At 35.4% G+C, this 18,228-nt stretch overlaps 2 protein-coding genes across 3 annotated transcripts; one reads left to right on the top strand and one right to left on the bottom strand.

Moving 5' to 3' along the window:
* Nucleotides 1–2,238: 2,238 nt before the first annotated feature.
* LOC144977375 (uncharacterized) lies at nucleotides 2,239–3,666 on the bottom strand. Of its 2 annotated transcripts, XM_078922529.1 has the most exons (2): nucleotides 3,396–3,666; nucleotides 2,239–3,224 (listed from the first exon to the last, which is right to left on the bottom strand). In XM_078922529.1, the coding sequence occupies exons 1-2, from the start codon at nucleotides 3,457–3,459 to the stop codon at nucleotides 2,467–2,469; spliced, it is 822 nt and encodes a 273-aa protein (XP_078778655.1). In that variant the 5' UTR covers nucleotides 3,460–3,666; the 3' UTR covers nucleotides 2,239–2,466. The 2 variants fall into 2 exon arrangements, with proteins under 2 accessions (XP_078778655.1, XP_078778653.1); XM_078922527.1 differs by having other exon boundaries at nucleotides 2,245–3,660.
* Nucleotides 3,667–4,244: 578 nt separating this feature from the next.
* LOC144977374 (uncharacterized) lies at nucleotides 4,245–10,872 on the top strand. Its single transcript, XM_078922526.1, has 2 exons — nucleotides 4,245–4,452; nucleotides 8,767–10,872. The coding sequence occupies exon 2, from the start codon at nucleotides 8,782–8,784 to the stop codon at nucleotides 9,241–9,243; it is 462 nt and encodes a 153-aa protein (XP_078778652.1). The 5' UTR covers nucleotides 4,245–4,452; nucleotides 8,767–8,781; the 3' UTR covers nucleotides 9,244–10,872.
* Nucleotides 10,873–18,228: the final 7,356 nt, after the last annotated feature.

The following is an 18,228-nucleotide window of genomic DNA, read 5'->3' as shown; positions in this document are numbered from 1 at the left end:
AGTACGGTGAGAGAATGTGAGTAAAGAGCCTTTTCCAAGGACTCAACTATGCTCTGAGTGAGGCTTGAACCCAGGACTTTCCTATCCTAGAAATACACAACACAGAACACATGCCTGAGCAATTTCTACAGTTGTCCAATATATATATATATATATATATATATATATATATATATATATATATATATTATATATATATATATATATTATATATTAATATACTAACCTATATCAAAATGGCTTTAAAACTTTAAAGGACTCTACTTTAAAGGATTCTACTTTTTTAAAAAGTAGTCCTTTAGAGCCATTAGGCAGGCCAATGGAACCAATTGCTTGCTACCCATTGGATAGAACACTAGTCCAAGTACTTTCTTCCATACCTAACGGATCCAACTACCCAATCATTGCTGGATTGACAGGGGACCCAGGATCGATCTCAGTCCGTTTGAGAGTAAAGCGAGTACTCTACCATCTACGCAAAGGACTGTAAAATTATTTTTTTCGTTGTTTAGAAATGTCAAGTAAGTACGAAAATAATAAGGTATATAAGATATAATCTGGGAAACAATATCTTGTCTTATTTAGATCTAAAATTGTTAAGTTGGAGTCCTGATAAGGAACGAGAGAACACAGAATAAGGGGGAAAATAGTAATGGAGGGCTGGGAATGCATACCATGAATATACTATTTTAATAAAACAAAGCAAAACCAAAATAATGAGATACCTTTCATATCTAACAATAACAAAACTACAAAAATGTGGATCAATTAGCTATCTTAAGCTACAAGGGAACATCATTGCCTATGAATACTCACAGTAAAAGTAAAACATTGAGTTTTATTCTCTATCTAAGACTATCTGAACACAATTGGTTTTGTTTTATCCATCTACTGTAAGCTACGAGGAAATTGATTTTGTAAAAAATATGGCCAAACAAATTAGATGAGCTTTTAAAAAAAATCAAATAAATAAATAAATAAACAATTAAATACATATAAATAACGTATCTGTTAACCTGAACTCTAACATTAATTGTAAATATATAAAGTAAATCTTTCTATGAAGAAAAATATCCTGTTGTACACAAGAATTGAATGTTTGAGCATTTATCTATAAAATTACTTTTAAAAGCCAACAGTTTGGCATAAACAGACTCTAAAATGTTTGTCAAAGGGCGAAAAAAAGTTGTAAAACACTAAAAAACTACACATTCATATACATACACAGTCGTGTCTCTCTAATCCCGAACTCCACAATCCGAATGTATCATTATCAGGATAGGTTGCTTGGGGACGGCTTAATTTCATCTTAATTTGTACACTTTAAGGACCGATTCCACTATCCAGATGTCTCTCTCTCTGATCCTGACAAAATGATGGGAATGGAGGTGTTCGGATTGGGGGGGACACGACTGTATCTGAAAATTTACTAAAAATAAAACTCCTTCTGTAAATAAAAATTTATAACAATAAATTTACAGCATCAAACTACAGGCTTTTCTTTACAATCGTGATTAGAATACTAAACCACTCAGATATATATATATATATATATATATATATATATATATATATATATATTATATATATATAATATATATATATATATATAATATATATATATAACCTATGCTGCACCATCACAATCTTATAGGGTGTTGCAAGTTTGTAATAAATAATACAGATTCATACATGTTAAATTTTTCATTTCATTCTATTCTTTGCTAACAAAGATATTCATCCCCGCCCCCTCCCCTCTCACTCAGTCAATCTCCCTCAATCTATTTCTTTCTCACTCTTTGCTTTCCAAACAATATCTCATAAATGTCATTCTTGCAACTACTAAGATTTAAACTGTTATGCCTCTCAACTGTTGGAAGAATGTCAGAAATAACTTTAATTTAAGATTTCTAGAAAAAAAACCAACAAAAAAAACCTTAACAATTTACACCCTGACAATTTACACAATAACAAAAGCTTTGCCAAAGCAAAATATTTTACACACAGTTCATTTCTCAATAACATTAATATTGCACATTATTTGAGGAGATCACAGAAAATTATGACACAAATAAAGTAACAGTGATCGCAAAAAAAAAGAAAAAAAAGATGATCTACAACATGGACTTTACGAAGCAAACAGATGTGGAAAGATGGAAACGAAGACTTGGTCTTGATGTCAAATGGAGGGACTGCGGATGTCAAAAGATGGAAACGTTGGTCTTGATGTCAGCTGGAGGGATGGCTGTCTTGCTGCCTATAAAAGATTATATGTCTATCTATTCAATACCATTTGCAAATTGTTGCTCACACACGTTAGAACGGTAGAAACAGCGAACAGCAAATGACATCCCGTATTAATCCAAAAATAATCCAATACAGACGTATAATTATATACTATATACACATTATGTTACATACATATAGAGAGTTCAGATCATAAAATCCAAACAAGAATTCACGTTATCAAGAATCCTCTAATAAACTTAAGACGTCGTCTGGTATCGATGCTCCAACATTCACGAATAGACTTTTCAAAACGGTCAGTTCCTTCGTTAACAAGTCAACTTTCTTTTGAAGTTGATCATTATGATCCATTAATTGCTTCACACGACTTTCTGTGTCCCTCTGTTTTGCCTTGGCTTTAGCTCGACTTTTACGAACAGCAACATTGTTCCGTGCACGCTTTTCGATGTATTCATCTGTTCCTTTCTCGACCTGCCGTCTCCGGGGGGACTTTGTAGAATATGGAGCAGCTGAATTATGTGGACGACGACCACGTTGTGAAGTTGATGGTCCTGGTGTTCCAGGGCTGGATACAGAATAAATGGTGGATGATGGCGATGGGATAGATGAGGTGGGAGAAGTCACGAAGGGCAAAGAAGCTGTTTCAGATGTCGTGCCATATTGTGATCCTTGACACTGCGGAATTTCGAAGTCCTCATGCTTTATGTTTTTGGTATTCACTAGTGGATATTGGAATCTGCTAGTTGATGGTGCATTTGCCCCTGGAGATGTGAGTTGACTAAACTCGGGCATGTGTTGGCTAGAGCTGTCGTCGCTGTAGTAACTCGTGATGTCTGATTCGTCAGGACTCTGCTCTGGATCCAAGAAATTAACAACTGGCGTAGGTATAGCAGAGTTCTCAATGGGATTGTTCCCTTGTTGGACAACAGCAGTGGCTCCCAGCACAACCTGAGGGAGACTTTGGTGCTCCGAGAAATCTGAGGAATAGTGAGTAGAAATGTTGATACTGTTACCGTAACGGCGGTTGTTGTATGAATGAGGTAAATCACCAAAACCAATAACACCAGCGGCTAGTAACTGATCAAAACCAGAACACTCAAATCCAACATCAATTGAATCCACAGTAAACTCGGTAGACGGTTGCTCACCTTTATTGTTAGTAGCTGCGTTGTTGAAGAAAGATTGCAACTCGGTAAATTGAAGAGAATCCATCAACTCACCAATGCTTGGACATTTCTGACCATTGGTGTTCAGATCTTCAAATGAAGAAATGCAGCTGGAAGTAATCGGATCTATTTTGACGGTTATGTAAGGTCTCACCACAACAATGTGTTTATATTGATATCGTTTCTTTGAAAACTTTTGTTGACACTGAAGTTATAAGACTGTTTATTGTTCGGTGGAAATCACTCGACTGCTGAAGGAATCTCCAACGGGGATCTTTTTATACCAATGGCTGAGGGGTAACCTCTGACGTAAAATAAATTTTATACGATTAATACGCCAAGGAGTATCTATTTCATATTTTTAATTTTAGCAATGATTATGAAAATGAGAGCTATAGTTTGATAAAAAATTTCTCATTGTTTAACTGATATCTCAAAACTGAATATTTAAAACCACATACATTTCTTTAAGAAACATAGTGGACTATTTAGCGGAAGAATTTAATTTACAAATGTGCTGAGGCTAGTTAAAAATAGAACATAACGTCATATTTATTAACGGAATTCATTGGTTAGAGTTGTGACGTTAATAATGTCCTTGACCTTAGTGACGGTGAACAAGGCCAAATTACGGACCAGTTATCTGTGAGACAGACAGGTTAGATTTTCTAAATTTAGAACACAAATAGATTTTTAATGATTAATAGTCAGCATGATACTTATGAGTAATTCATACATTGAATTAGTCAATGTAATAGGTAACAACAAAAGAGATTATCTCAATTTATTTTTTTTGTACAAGAAAATTATTTTAGGGTGCGATACTATTGTATTCTGTGCGGATACAATGAGGAAGGGACAGTCATTGGGCGATGGAAATATTGCATCAGGCTTGCTATGTCCTAAATTTAGAACAAGCGGTGTTGAGAGTGGAACTTGGAAAGATAAAGTTTTGTATTTACTTTTCCGCTGACTGAGAATTTTACTTTTCATTGTGAGTGTGGAATAATTTGAAGATTCTTCGTCGATTATTACAAAGGTAATTCCAGATAAACTCACCATCTTTAGATCCTGTTGTGCCAATCTACCCTCTCTGCTGATTACAGAGTAATCAGCTGTTTCCTTAGCTGGTATTGCGCAATAGAGCTAGGCCTATCTAGAGAAAATAGTGAAGTTTAACATTGATTAATAAACTAAATCAAGAACTGGCTTTGGTCTACCTGAAGTAAACATATACAATTCTGAAAATTCAACTCCAGACCAGACAGTCTTCTTTTGTCTTATGTTTTCATCTTGATTTGGTTTTGTTCTGTTCATATCACAGTCACAGTCACAGAAGTCTACCGGTTCATATTCATATCAATACCATAATCATATGTCTTAAGTACTGTCACTAGACTTGAGATTGAGAATTCCCTTCCCTGCCCTCTCCAGCCTTTAGTCCTAGTTAAACCATGACTATGACTATGACCACACCAAAGTAATTTAATTTAATACCAATACCATGCCCAACGTAACCTATGCCGCATGCAACGGTTAGCTCCCATCCACCGTCCGCATTAACTTTGTGATTGTGCTTCTGAAAACATACTTATAAACCTACCACATTAATATTATATTATATCAGCAGAGTCAGACGCTTGGTCATTCCAACTTTATAAGATTCATTTCGCTCCATTTGCACTGCAGACTGCAGTAATACAGCATTAATTTTGTCTTCGTAAATTTGCTCAAGATATCAAGATTTTGGTATCCCTGCCCTAGCCAAAATCAACCCATTTGGCTAGGGAGACCAAAATCTTGGTCATGCCATTAGCCAAAACGAGCCATTTTTGCTAGGGAGAAACAATAGAGATAGATATATACCTCCCCCCCCCCCCCCCCCAAAACAAAAAACAAAACCCAGCAAAAACCTCCACTCCACAACATAAAGATACAGTTCCAATAATGGAAAAAACTGTTTTTCGTCGGAAGACCAAATAGCAAAGATTGCATATTGTAATTATTGATAACTGAGTGTCTACGTACACTGTAACTTTAGGCAGTTTAGTGAGCAGCAGCAGTGGAAGTCAAATTGTGACCCAACTCGCCCATAAGAAAGTTATGTCTGGAAATTGCCTTTAGCTTTTACTAAAAGTTTCAGGGGGATTCAATTAAAGATGCATAACTTTGTTATAATGAGGAATATCGCAGATATTTTGATATCATTATTTTCGTTACTAGCCGGGCACCTAGCCTCAGGATCTAAGTTACACAGTAACATTTATACACGGTAACCTTGAATCTCGCCTTTAATGGGTTAAATTGTATTCAGGCCTGTAAATCTTCCGACTATTGTCGGATTTTGTATTGTTTGATTTTTAAAAATAACACACACGCGCGCGCACACACACATACAGAGCAAGGTCCATCCATTGCTTGCATTGTATCGGCAAACTAGTTACCGGAGCTACCGTGTACATAGATCTTGAGGCTAGGTGCCCGTTACTGTGTACGTAGACACTGCCTATTGATAAAAATAGAAAAGAAAACTAAATATATTTTAATGTAGATGACCGATAACTTGCAATCTCTCTGCTACCTTTTTTTTTCGGGGTGGGGGGGGGGGGAGCTTTATTCTAATATTATTACAATTACAAGGCTTTTTAAAATTGAAAAAAAAAACAAAAAACAGGACTAGCAAAAATAAATAAACAAACCAAAACTCAAAACAATCAAGCAATAAATAGAAGAAAAAAACTCACCTCTTAAACAGAATGAAACGGTTCCATAAACAAAAATACCGTCTTAACCCGGGAAGCCATAATCTTGGTCTCCCTAGCCAAAATGGCCCAGTTTGGTCTCCCTGGACACTTCTTTTAATATTTATGGATAATGATTTTCATACAGCTGTAGGCCCATTTTGTATTCATTAGACTATTAGACATTGAAATTAACAAGAAATGAAGTGCGCAGGAAAGTGCTAGAAGACAAAAGAGAATTTAAAATGTCACAGCAGCGATGGTGGAGGCTCATCAGTGGAGTGATTGATAGCTCAGATAGTGGAGCCGCACTCTCCCCTACTAGGTGGAGTTGTCTTATCAGTAAGGTCACGGGTTCGAGCCCCCATCACCGCCGCAATCTATTGTCTTCTGGCACTTTCCTACTCACTTTATTTCTTGTTATTATCGACATAAGTACCTGCTCGATGCACTTTTCTGAAGACATTGAAATTGAAGTTTCTCAAATAGGGCTTAGCCAATACATCATAGGGTGGTTTGCACATTTCATGAAAAAGAACATATAGAATATTGTTGTCATGCAGAACCAGAGTTTATCCCGGTTTCTATAGCATGAAACAGCAATATATAGCAATTGCTTGTTACTCTCTTGATAGGTTGCTAGTCTATAACAAAACTCTTTCTACCAGATCTTAAGACCCAGATACCCAATCACTGATTGGTGGACAGGGGTCTGAGGGGTCAAAAAAAACATTCTGATTCACCTGGGATGGATCTTGGTTCCTTTGTGTATGAAGTAAGCGAGCACTCTACCAACTGAGCTATAATGACCCCCAGATAGAATATTATTAACGTGCCTTTAACAACACAATAATTTGGTTTGAATGTGTACAAATCCTCCAATATGGACAGTTTCAGGGGACTACAACTTGGATTGCACACCATTGCTCTACTGGTATTCAATGACACGACAAACAACAAACTAGGTTGTTGTAATGTAATGTGGCAATTCATTTTTATCGCGCAGAGAATCCATAAAGTGCTCTAAGTCTAAGGTGCTACACATACAAGACAATAGGCAACACCAAACGCAAATAAATATTACGAAGCAGGCTTACTTGTAGGTTATGTAGTCAAGGGCGAAAATGTTGCTTTAATAAACAGTCGTTTTTTCTTTTTTTGCACCTACCACATGCCTACTTCATTACCATGGGCCTACACAATAAATCTTGCTATACCATCACTCTTTTGGGGAGCTGGAAAAGTTGGCAGTATAGCGATTAATTTCATTATATACAGTTAGTAAGTTGACCTTAAATGAGGTTGGATATATTGATGGATTCGGTTTAATAATCTGGTACTGTACTGTAAGTATGAGTAGACACTATTACTCCTCAAAAAACCTACCTGAATAAAAATGTTTTCAAAAGTTTCCTAAAATTGTTGTAATCATAAAATTTAATGTCTTTGGGTCGATTGCTTTTATTATTATGATGATGAAAAATGGGTCTTAAGTAAAATTTATATAATCTGAGTTGAAGGTCATCACCATTTCCTTCCTGTCGGGAAAGTGTACTTACACTCAAAAAAAAAAAGTTGAACTTTTATATAGCACAAAAAACACTAAACATGCTCAAAGCGCTTTGCATGGGGTCCCTGACCAACAGCAACAATTAACACATAGGATGAAACATGACGTCTATTAGGCGATATTACATTTTTTTTCCAACAGAGACAACGCTGTTAATGGCTATGTGCTCATTTTACACCTGAGTAAGGTGAGAGAATGTGAGTAAAGAGCCTTTTCCGAGAACTGAACTGCTTGCTGAGCGAGGCTCGACCCCATGACCTTCCGATCTGAAATCGAGTCATACTACAAGACCACATAGCCGCACAAAGTGCACAAATTAGGTAGATTAGATTCAGGTTTACGAAGAAGTGTGTAACTGTAACAGTGCAAAAACTAAATTTTAGATGGGATTCGAGTGTCATGTGAAAATTTGATCATTCTTTGGTTCATTACAAAAGTTAAGTTAGGAGACCATTATTTGAATTGCAACTATGAAATTGTAAATGACTTTATTCCAGATTGTTGTTATTTTTAATATATATATATACATATATATATCTTTTTTTTTTTTTTTTTTTTTTTTTTTTTTTTTTTTTGGCACATTTGTCCTCGATAGCATCCTTTACAAAAGTCTGATCAAGTCGTTTATAAGTCTGTAAAAAATAGTGTTATAATTTTTAGATTTTAGATGTCTGTGCTCAATGATAATAATTTAGCATTGTCATTGTCACTACGGAACAATGTCATTCCCATCCATATTCTTGTTTTAAAGAATAGATTATTATTATTCTTTTTATTATTATTATTATTATTATTATTATTATTATTATTATTATTATTATTATTATTATTATTATTATTATTATTATTAATATTAATATTTTAATATTATTGTTGTTGCTGTTATTACTATAATTATTATTATTAACATATTTTTTTTTCTAAGGAGGTAATTTCACCTGACTCTCACTGTCCCCTTTCACCTTTAATCAGATTCAGTTTTCCATTTACCCGAGGATTTCAATGCCCACTTCTATGATTTATCTATTTGTTTTATTTTCAGATAATATCCATCAAGATGCCTCCCAAAAAGGCATACGAGTCCTATGACTCTGAGTCAGAAGCAGATGAGAAGAGGATGAGAAGCCAAGGCAAAAAACAGAAGTTAGATAAGGACAGCGATGAATACAAAACACGGCGAGAGAGGAATAATGTTGCTGTTCGTAAAAGCCGAGAGGCCAGTCGGAAAAAGGCAAAAGATACAGTCGATCGAGTGAAGAAACTGAGGGAAGAAAATGATGCTCTTGAACAGAAAGTGACAATTTTAAACAAAGAGCTGGGTGTTCTCAGAGACCTTTTTATGACACATGCATCGGCTACGGGAGAATCGAATCCCAATTCTGGAGCAGACACTAAACCACCTGTTTCGAATACTAATAATTTGGAGAGTGATAATAGTTTGAGTGTAAAAGCCATTTTGTCCAATGGAAATTCAAATACGCTCGTGTTGGATCATAAATATGTGTTGAATGACAAGTGAAAGTGATAGAAAGTTGCTAGAAGCTGTGGACTGTGTAAAAACAATAATGAATATATAACAGCTTAAAAAAAAACAAAAACAAAAAAACACCAAACTTGGAATGTTTCAGGCTCAACCCCTTCTTCAGCCAATGACAAAAAAAAAGGGGGAAAAAAAACACTATAAAAACATGAACACATAACCAAAAAACCAGGTCCACGACAAAGAAATATTTGGTACTTACTGTTTATGGGTTTAATGGGTTTTTTTTATACTAAGTTTTCTGTTCCCCTTCTGGATGTGAAGTGAAAGAAAGAAAAAGAAAATTATTCCCTAAATGGGGAAAAGAAAAGAACTGTACTTTTAGATAGTACAATTTTAATGTGATTGTGACATTCAGCAAGGTACGAGGCCTTTGTAAGGTGCTGTTGCTTCTTGACTCCGATTGGAAATATATAGGGCACTATACTATAATATTTATGCTAAAAACATTTTTGTTGATTCAATTTCTTCAATTGACTGAGTTGATGTGTATTGTGTATACATAGCAACCAACTGTGCTGATAACATTGAGACTGGCCCGAGTTGGCAATCTGTAAAGAAATTTAATTTTTAAAAATAAAAAATGGACTGTTTATATGAATGGGAAAGACCCTTGTTTGTATGTCCCAGGATTATGCTTTTTTGACCAGCAAATTAAAACAGGAAACAGAAAAAATCTCTAAATTTAGACTATATTATATAATTGTCCAAACATACTACTGTTTGTGGTTCATTACGGTATTGTGTGTTAGGGTGTCCCGTTTTAGCCCTTTGAAAAGTTGGTGGCTATGTGTATATTATTTGAGACTCCTACACGATGTGACTTGAGAAGCAGTTATGTTTATTCATGCGAATTTTGTTCTTAAAGGATTTTAAATTAATTTGGCGCATAGTTGAGTCCTTGGAAAAGGCTCTTTACTCACATTCTCTCACCATACTTAGGTGTAAAATTAGTACCTGACCGTTAACAGCATTGTCTCTGTCCGAAAAATTGTAATATTGCCTTACAGGTCCTACATGTTAAGTGTTGTTGTTGGTCAGGGACCCCCTGTAAAGCGCATTGAGCACGTTGAGTGGATATTGCCCTATAAAAAGCTCAAGTTTTTTGACTGAGAGGGAAACAGTCAAATACATAGAATTATTTTGGGATGTGATATTTTTTTCTCTTGCAAATCATCTCTCTGTTATGTAATGATGGTTATATTTTTTCCTTCTTTTGATTATATCTTGTAAGCATTTGGGTGTATTCCTCTTACTGGGATCTTGTGTTGGTGTCTGGATGAGACATATATGGTCTCAAGCTAAGCACTTTGACGGTATGCTCTTGGAATCTACATCTGCTCTCTATTTGAACCATTCCCTTTTGTCTTTCTTTTTCTTGGGTACTTTAATTGTATTTCTCTATTTTTTTGACTATATGATGATATGACCTAAATGTGTTACAAGCGCCGTGAAACCATTCAAAACAAAAACACATTCTCACAAATTTTAGACACACTCACTTTTGTTGTACATTTTTACTTTTGATATTGTAACATTTAATCATGTCAACACCTCACCAAAATGCTGTTACAAGAGAAAATAAATTTTGCTCACTCACAAACGATACATTAATGAGTTCAAGTTTTATATATAAAATTTTTGTCACAACTGAAATGTCTGCTAGCGGTTGTTGGGTTGGAATTGCCGTTTAATGTAATGGAAATATTGAACAATAAACACATATTAGGAATTTTGGCCAGAAAATTCGTCTTTCAAATATCGATCAATTGGATTCAGTAGTCTGATGTCACGTGCCCGGCAACGGCGGCCATCTTGGTTCTAAACAAAGAAAATCATTACTTTTTATTCTTCATGCTGGCTAGAACTTTTCATTCCCTTTTCATATGCCTTGTGATCAGAATGTGTAAAAGTCAATACATGATCAAATTGATGGGGGTTTTTTACTCTGGATACGCGTTTAAGCTCGCCGGAGAAATATTTCATACGGCGTCCGCCATTGTTCCGATAGTTTAGAGCCAGTGTTACTAAGTTACCATGCGTCATTAGGAAGGAAGTGACGTTAAGACTGTTGAAGACTATTATAATGACCCTCATTCTTGGTAAAAACTCTCAAACCTGGGATTTTTGAAATATTGCTACTACTGGAAGCCCTTCTACTAGATGAGGGTCATTTTAATGTATCGATATTTGAAGGACGGATTTTCTGGCCAAAATTTTTAATACGTGGTTAATTTTCAGAGTACTACTATGACATAATTGGATGCCTGTGGTCAGTGCGATCTTCAACACTGAGTGGCGTTTATGTCCTTCTGTAGTGGGCATGTTGGTCACTCGCTGTGTCTTCCATAAAATTGGATACTTGGTTTTATCCTGAGCCTGGGCGTAGTTTTTCACTGGGAGGCAAACAGTCAAATATATATATATATATATATATATATATATATATATATATATATATTTATATATATTATTTTAATATTTACCACAATGTTGGAGTCAGTCTACATCGATGTTTCAGGCCTAATCAGCCTACATATATGGTCTCAAGCTAAGTACTTTGACGGTATGCTCTTGGAATCTACACCTGCTCTCTATTTGAACCATTCCCTTTTGTCTTTCTTTTTCTTGGATACTTTAATTGTATTTCTCTACTTTTTTTGACTATCCTATTTCTTCCTTTTCACTGGTGCTGATATGACCTAAATGTGTAAACCTCAACACACAAGTGAAGAATGCAAAACAAGAAAACAACATATTACTTGGTTCAACCCACCTTTCGACAAAAACGTCAGCACAAACATTGGACAGCAGTTCCTGAAGTTAATTGATACACACTTTCAAAAAAAACACAGGCTACATAAAATTATCAAAAGGAATACCATAAAAATAAGCTACTCATGTTTGCGCAACATAGAACAAATGATTTCAAGCCACAACAAAAACAATATTAATAAACCACCGACAAGAGCAAAACCCACCCACCAGAAAATGAAACTGCAGAAATAAGGAACATTGCCCGCTAAACAAACAATGTTTAGAATCAAGTTTAATTTACCAAGCACAGTCACCGAAACTATAACAAACAAGCAAGAAAAATATGTAGGACTAACGGAAAATAATTTCAAAACAAGATACAACCTCCACACCTCAACATTTAGAAACACTAACAAAAAAAAAAAAAAACATCCACAAAACTCAGCGAACATATTTGGAAATTAAAAGACAACAAACTAGACCACAACATTTCATGGAAAATTTTATCTAAAGCAACAGGATACACACCAACATCAAAACAATGTAGCTTATGTCTGGAAGAGAAATATACTATTACTATAATCAAACACCCTCATGAAGCCACACTCAACACGAAAAATGAGATGTACAATACGTGTCCACATCGCCGGAAGTACTTATTAATCAACTACAAACCGGAACCACTTCAACAAACCAAACTCATGTGACACACAGTCCTGACGATGGCTGATTAGGCCTGAAACATCGATGAAGACTGACTCCAACTACTCCAACATTGTGGTAAATATTAAAATAATAATTCGTCCATTGCTACAAGTCGAGCACTATCTGTACCATATTTGTATCAAACATGATTCAATATATATATATATATATATATATTATATATATTATATATATATATATATATATATATATATATATATATATATATATATATATATATATATATATATATGAGCCAAGGTCAAAAGGTGCCCGCCTGATACCAGTGTTAAGAAAATTTGATTTTTACTTAATTATGGGCTGTTTTCATTGGGTTAATGCTTGTAATCAATTGATAATATGAAAAAGAGATAAAATGAGATAGCTCAACATACTCTGTTCAACAGAATATGAAATAAACAACTTGAAAGTGAAATTTGAATGCTGTTTGGTATGTGCTTAAAACGAGGTCAACGCATTACCTTTTTAGAAATCATGTAGAAATTAAATGTGATGTTTTACCCCGCGTGATTGAAATTTGACTAATAGTATAAAGTCAAAATTTACTTTTAAACGCAATTGCAGTACATTACATATCTGATTAAGTTTCATATAGAGTTCTTAAAAAGTTGGTGTTGCTTGTGACCTTTGGTGTCATCAAACACAGCACAATACTAAGACTCGACACAAAACTTTAAAGCTCATGTTTAATGTTTATAAAATGTTTTATTTTGAGAAAAAGGCATAGATTTACTATCTGAACTCAAATCTTTGAGTAAATGTATACCGTTTTGCCGATATTGAGGTTTATTTGTTTTGGTGTCATTTGTCACAAGCAACACGGCATGCGTGAACACGTGGAAGTTTGTTTCGTTAAATGGCGATTCGCAATTTTGATCCACCCTTCTCATCAGTCTTTGAAGTGCAGAACTTTCATTTGCTTTTCCAGCGTGGCTCCAGGCAGAAAAGGTAAGTTGAACTTTGGTGTCATCGCTATTTTACATTGTCACAAGCAACACTTGATATTGGACATTACAAAGTGCCACCAAATAATTATGTGTTCAGCTGTTATTCTATTTACAAATATGATATTATGACATCTCACATAAGACTGTGATTTTGACACAATTAATTATTTCCTTGTAATTCTAATTTTTTATGTTTCAGGGTTGTATCAATCGAGAAAAAGACAAAATTCAAGCTTTTGACGAATCCAGATAATAGAAGGGTTGTCAAGAAATTTGATTTGATTTATTATTAACACACTAAATTACTACAAACTAGCAGATTTGAGCCGTAGGGCGGATGTTACCGTATGGTTACATGAATTCATTACCATGGCTGATATTTATCTGGTGTTTGTGTGACTTCTGGTACTTTTTGTGACCATTGGTGTCATTGGTTAAAATGTCACAGGTGACACTTAAGTTTGAAGTTTCTAATGTATTTCTGTTTTCATATTCTTCAAAGCTTGAAATGTCATTGATTTCATTTTAACAGGCTATATTACATGTGTTCAGTTGCTATTCTTGATTTATTGAGGCAAAATTGCGTTCTAGTGCCGATTTTGCCCAAAGTAATAGCAACAATAGTATTACTAATTTCTAAGTATATTTCCAATTTGAAAGTATTTAGTTTCTTAAAATATTATTGAATTTCATTTTAGAGAAGGTTATTGTGCTTTTTTTGACTGAAAATAATGATATATTATGGACGAAAGTGTGATTTGGTGTTGCTTGTGACATACATAATGCTGTCACCGGTCTTATGTCACAAGTCACATTCAGATGCTCTAATTTCCATGTATATTTCTATTTTTGAAGTCTTTGGTTTCTGAAATATTATTAAATTCCATATCTAACTGTGGTTATTACACTGGTTTGACTGAAATTAATGACATATTGTCGAAATTGCAATTTGGTATTGCTTGTGACATAAGTAATGGTGTCATCGGTCTAATGTCACAAGTGACACAATGTCGCGAAATAAGATATGCTTTGGTCACATTATTTCCCAACATTTTATTCCAAAAGTTTCTGAACATTACTGGTAATAAGCATATGCAATATTGTTGTTGTTGTTAATGTACAAACATTTTTATGAAATAATATACTTGCATTCTATGTTGCTTGTGACCGATGACACCAAAAAGCAACATTTTCTCCAATAGTTGGTAATATTATTGTACTATGATTGTTGTCGATTGTGTCTTTTTGTCTATAACTTACTAAATAAAGTTTGATACTCAACAAAAATCATTTGGTTATTGAGTTTTTGTCTCATTTTGGTGTCACCGGTCACAGGTGACACCAGCAACATATAGGTATTGTTCACGTTATTATGCTGCGTTAGACCTTAAAGTTATCTAAAGGGCCTTTGATTCATGAAGTACAGGGTTTTTGCTACACATATAGAAACATGAATGGACTATTATATCACTTTTATTTTGAGAAAAAAAATCGGCACCTTTTGACCTTGGCTCATATATATATATATATATATATATATATATATATATATATATATATATATATATATATATATATATATATATATATATATATATATATAGTGTTAGTTTTGGGAGGACGTCCCTGGTCTGTGTGGAAAACTCATGAGGGAATGGAGAACGAAGGACGCCCCTGTCCCGAAGGATTCTTCATCCGCCCATAGCCTTGCTATGTCTGCTACTATCATTCATCATGCTTTTGACAAAGGAGAAACCCGAAACATCCTCAACATTTGTTGTTTTTCACATAAGATATGAAGATCTTATTAAAATGTGTGACCCACCATTTCAAAGTGACTTGAATATACCCTTTAAAAATCAAAGATATGAGCAACATGCATCCAGCCCAACTCCTGTTGTCATGCAGTTTACGGCTATGTGGTCTTGTGGTATGACACTCGCTTTCGGATCGGATCGGTCCTGGGTTCGAGCCTCGCTCGGTCCATAGTTGAGTCCTGGGAAAAGGCTCTTTACTCACATTCTCTCATTTTTTACATCTGAGTACGATGAGAGAATGTGAGTAAAGAGCCTTTTCCAAGGACTCAACTATGGACCGAGCGAGGCTCGCACCCAGGACTGATCCGAACCTAAAGCGAGTGTCATACCACAAGACTACATAGCCGTAAACTGCATGACAACAGGAGTTGGGCTGCAGATGCATGTTCCTCACATCTTTGATTTTTAAAGAGTTTATTCAAGTCACATTCTTTCTGTCTTTCCCACAGTCTCTGTCACTGTCATGATTGATGGTCTCCCGTCCATTCCCTGCCACCTACTGTTTCCTTGCTTGCAGCTATTTCAGTCATTCTGCTTAGCTCACCCAACCCTAATACCGACTATATCCGTAGTAAAGCCGGGGTTACTTTTACCCCATGCTTTTTCATTACATTTTTTCTGAGATTAGTTATAGGCTTGGTATCAAAGTTAATGTTCTTAATGATTTTAATGGTAGTTGAATAAAAATATATATGCACATGCTCATTTTAAATACATTTTTTCTCTCCAATTTTGAAAAGTAGCAAAAAGAGCCATATTTCATAAACAGAGGATCGTCACGTCCTGGGTTAATTGTGTCGATGAGAGATTCTGTGGGCAAAATAACAAAGGGCATAGCAGACTCTTCCCCCTAAAAATCTCAGTTTGTAAGAAAGATACATGATTACAATCCAATCACAATTAGAAGACATGGGCCACAGGTCGACCAGGTAGGGAGTATAGAGGTTTTGAACTTACAGCACTAGGAATAAATATGAGCTATAGAGGGGTAGATTAAGTAAAGTAAGGACATACAGAGGACACCACACTAAAGAATGAGTGTGAGGTGGGTGAGTGAGGAGCAGAGCGTGTACTACTCACCGGTGGGCTCTGTCTCCTGCACCTTAAGAGGAAGGGGTCCCACCTACTCTCTAACCCGGTTATACCGCCAGGGACTCGGTCGCACCCAAAACAAACTCAGTAGAAACAGGGACCATCACCACGGGAAGGTGCAGGTTATGGACATAAGAATGCATGAGAGGCCGCATTATGCCATAGTCTCTGTGAGACAGGATTACGCGGCGATCAATATACCTGAAAATGAGAGGTGTTGGGTTCGAATTGCACATCTATTTCCTTTCTGCAAGCCGGACGTCCGGCCCATGCCTTGCAGCTCCCTTCTCAATTGCTCTAAAAGTGGGGGTTAGGAAAATCATTAAAGATTGTCCTCCTCTCACAACCAGCACTAATTAAAAAACAAAAAAAAAAAAAACAAAAAAAAACCCCAAAAAACTAGAGCTTTTATTATAACGAAACATCCACCAAACGTGCTCAAAGCGCTTTACCTGGGTGGGGTTCCTTGTCTCCCATAGTGGGCAAGGAGGCACTTACTGTGTCTTCTATCCCCTTAGACCTTTTTTTCCAATTTGCTTTCTGTCTTTGTCTTGGAATGAGATTACTTGGTTTTGTCCTGACCCTGGCCGGAGTTCTTGGCTGGGAGGGAAACAGTCAAATGCATAGTTATTGTTTTGGGAGATGATATTTTTTTACTTGTAAATTATCTCTCTGTTATGTATTATTATATTTCTTATTTTGAATGTATAATGTAAGCATTTGAGTGTATTCCTCTTTGTTGGGTCTTGTGCTTTTGTCCGGATGAGACTTATAGGTGATCTCAAACTAAGTACATTGGTGGTATGCTCTTGGAATCTACTTCTGATCCCTATTTGTTTCCAGTTTCCCTTTGTCTTACTTTTCTCTTGGGTGCTTTAATTGTAATTTCAGAACTTTTAACTATCCCATTTTTCTTCCTTTTTACTGGCGCTGATATAACCTAAATATGTTGTAAGCGCCGTAAAACCCTTAAAAACAAACAACAAAACGCTTTACAAAGGGTCCCTGACCAACAGAAACACGTAACATGTAGAACGACACATGACGCCTGATAGGCGATAATATTTCTTTCTTTTTTTTTTTTCCAAAAGAGACAACACTGTTAACGGCCAGTAACTTAGATTACACCTGAGTACGGTGATATATACTGTGAGCAAAGAGTCTTTTCCTCCAAGGATTCAACTATAAGCTGAGCGATGCTCGATCCCAGGACATTACGATCCGAAAATGAGTGTCATACCACTAGACCACATTATTGTAGCCGCACAATAAAATGTCCATCGCCGAGGACATCCCTATAAAAGATCGCTTTCAGATGGTGTGTCACGTGTCATCATTGTTTGTTACAGTGTATTTGTATTGTAAGAAGACCAGCCCTCAGATTGTGTGTCCCCAGATGGAAAGATATTCAACAACTATTATGGTAAAATGTACATCATTTAATGGATTTCACACTTTAGAAAAATATAAAAAGAACATCGGAACATCGGACAAGTTAATTCAATGTCAAGATATATCATATAAAAGATGTTAAAATTGCCATTTGACCTTGACATTGAAATAACTTGTCTTATGTTCCTTTGTCTAAACTGTGGGGAAGGGTGAAATCTATGAAATGGTGTACA

Source organism: Berghia stephanieae, chromosome 7 (assembly GCF_034508935.2).
Source record: "Berghia stephanieae isolate SIO BIC M18660-M18661 chromosome 7, UCSD_Bste_1.3, whole genome shotgun sequence".
NCBI classification, from domain to species: Eukaryota; Metazoa; Mollusca; class Gastropoda; order Nudibranchia; family Aeolidiidae; genus Berghia; species Berghia stephanieae.
This window is presented reverse-complemented; position numbering and strand designations above follow the sequence as displayed.

Excerpts from the sequence above, each read along its gene's own strand:
- LOC144977374 (XM_078922526.1), top strand. The coding sequence starts at position 8,782 with ATGCCTCCCAAAAAGGCATACGAGTCCTATGACTCTGAGTCAGAAGCA.
- LOC144977375 (XM_078922527.1), bottom strand. The coding sequence starts at position 3,459 with ATGGATTCTCTTCAATTTACCGAGTTGCAATCTTTCTTCAACAACGCA.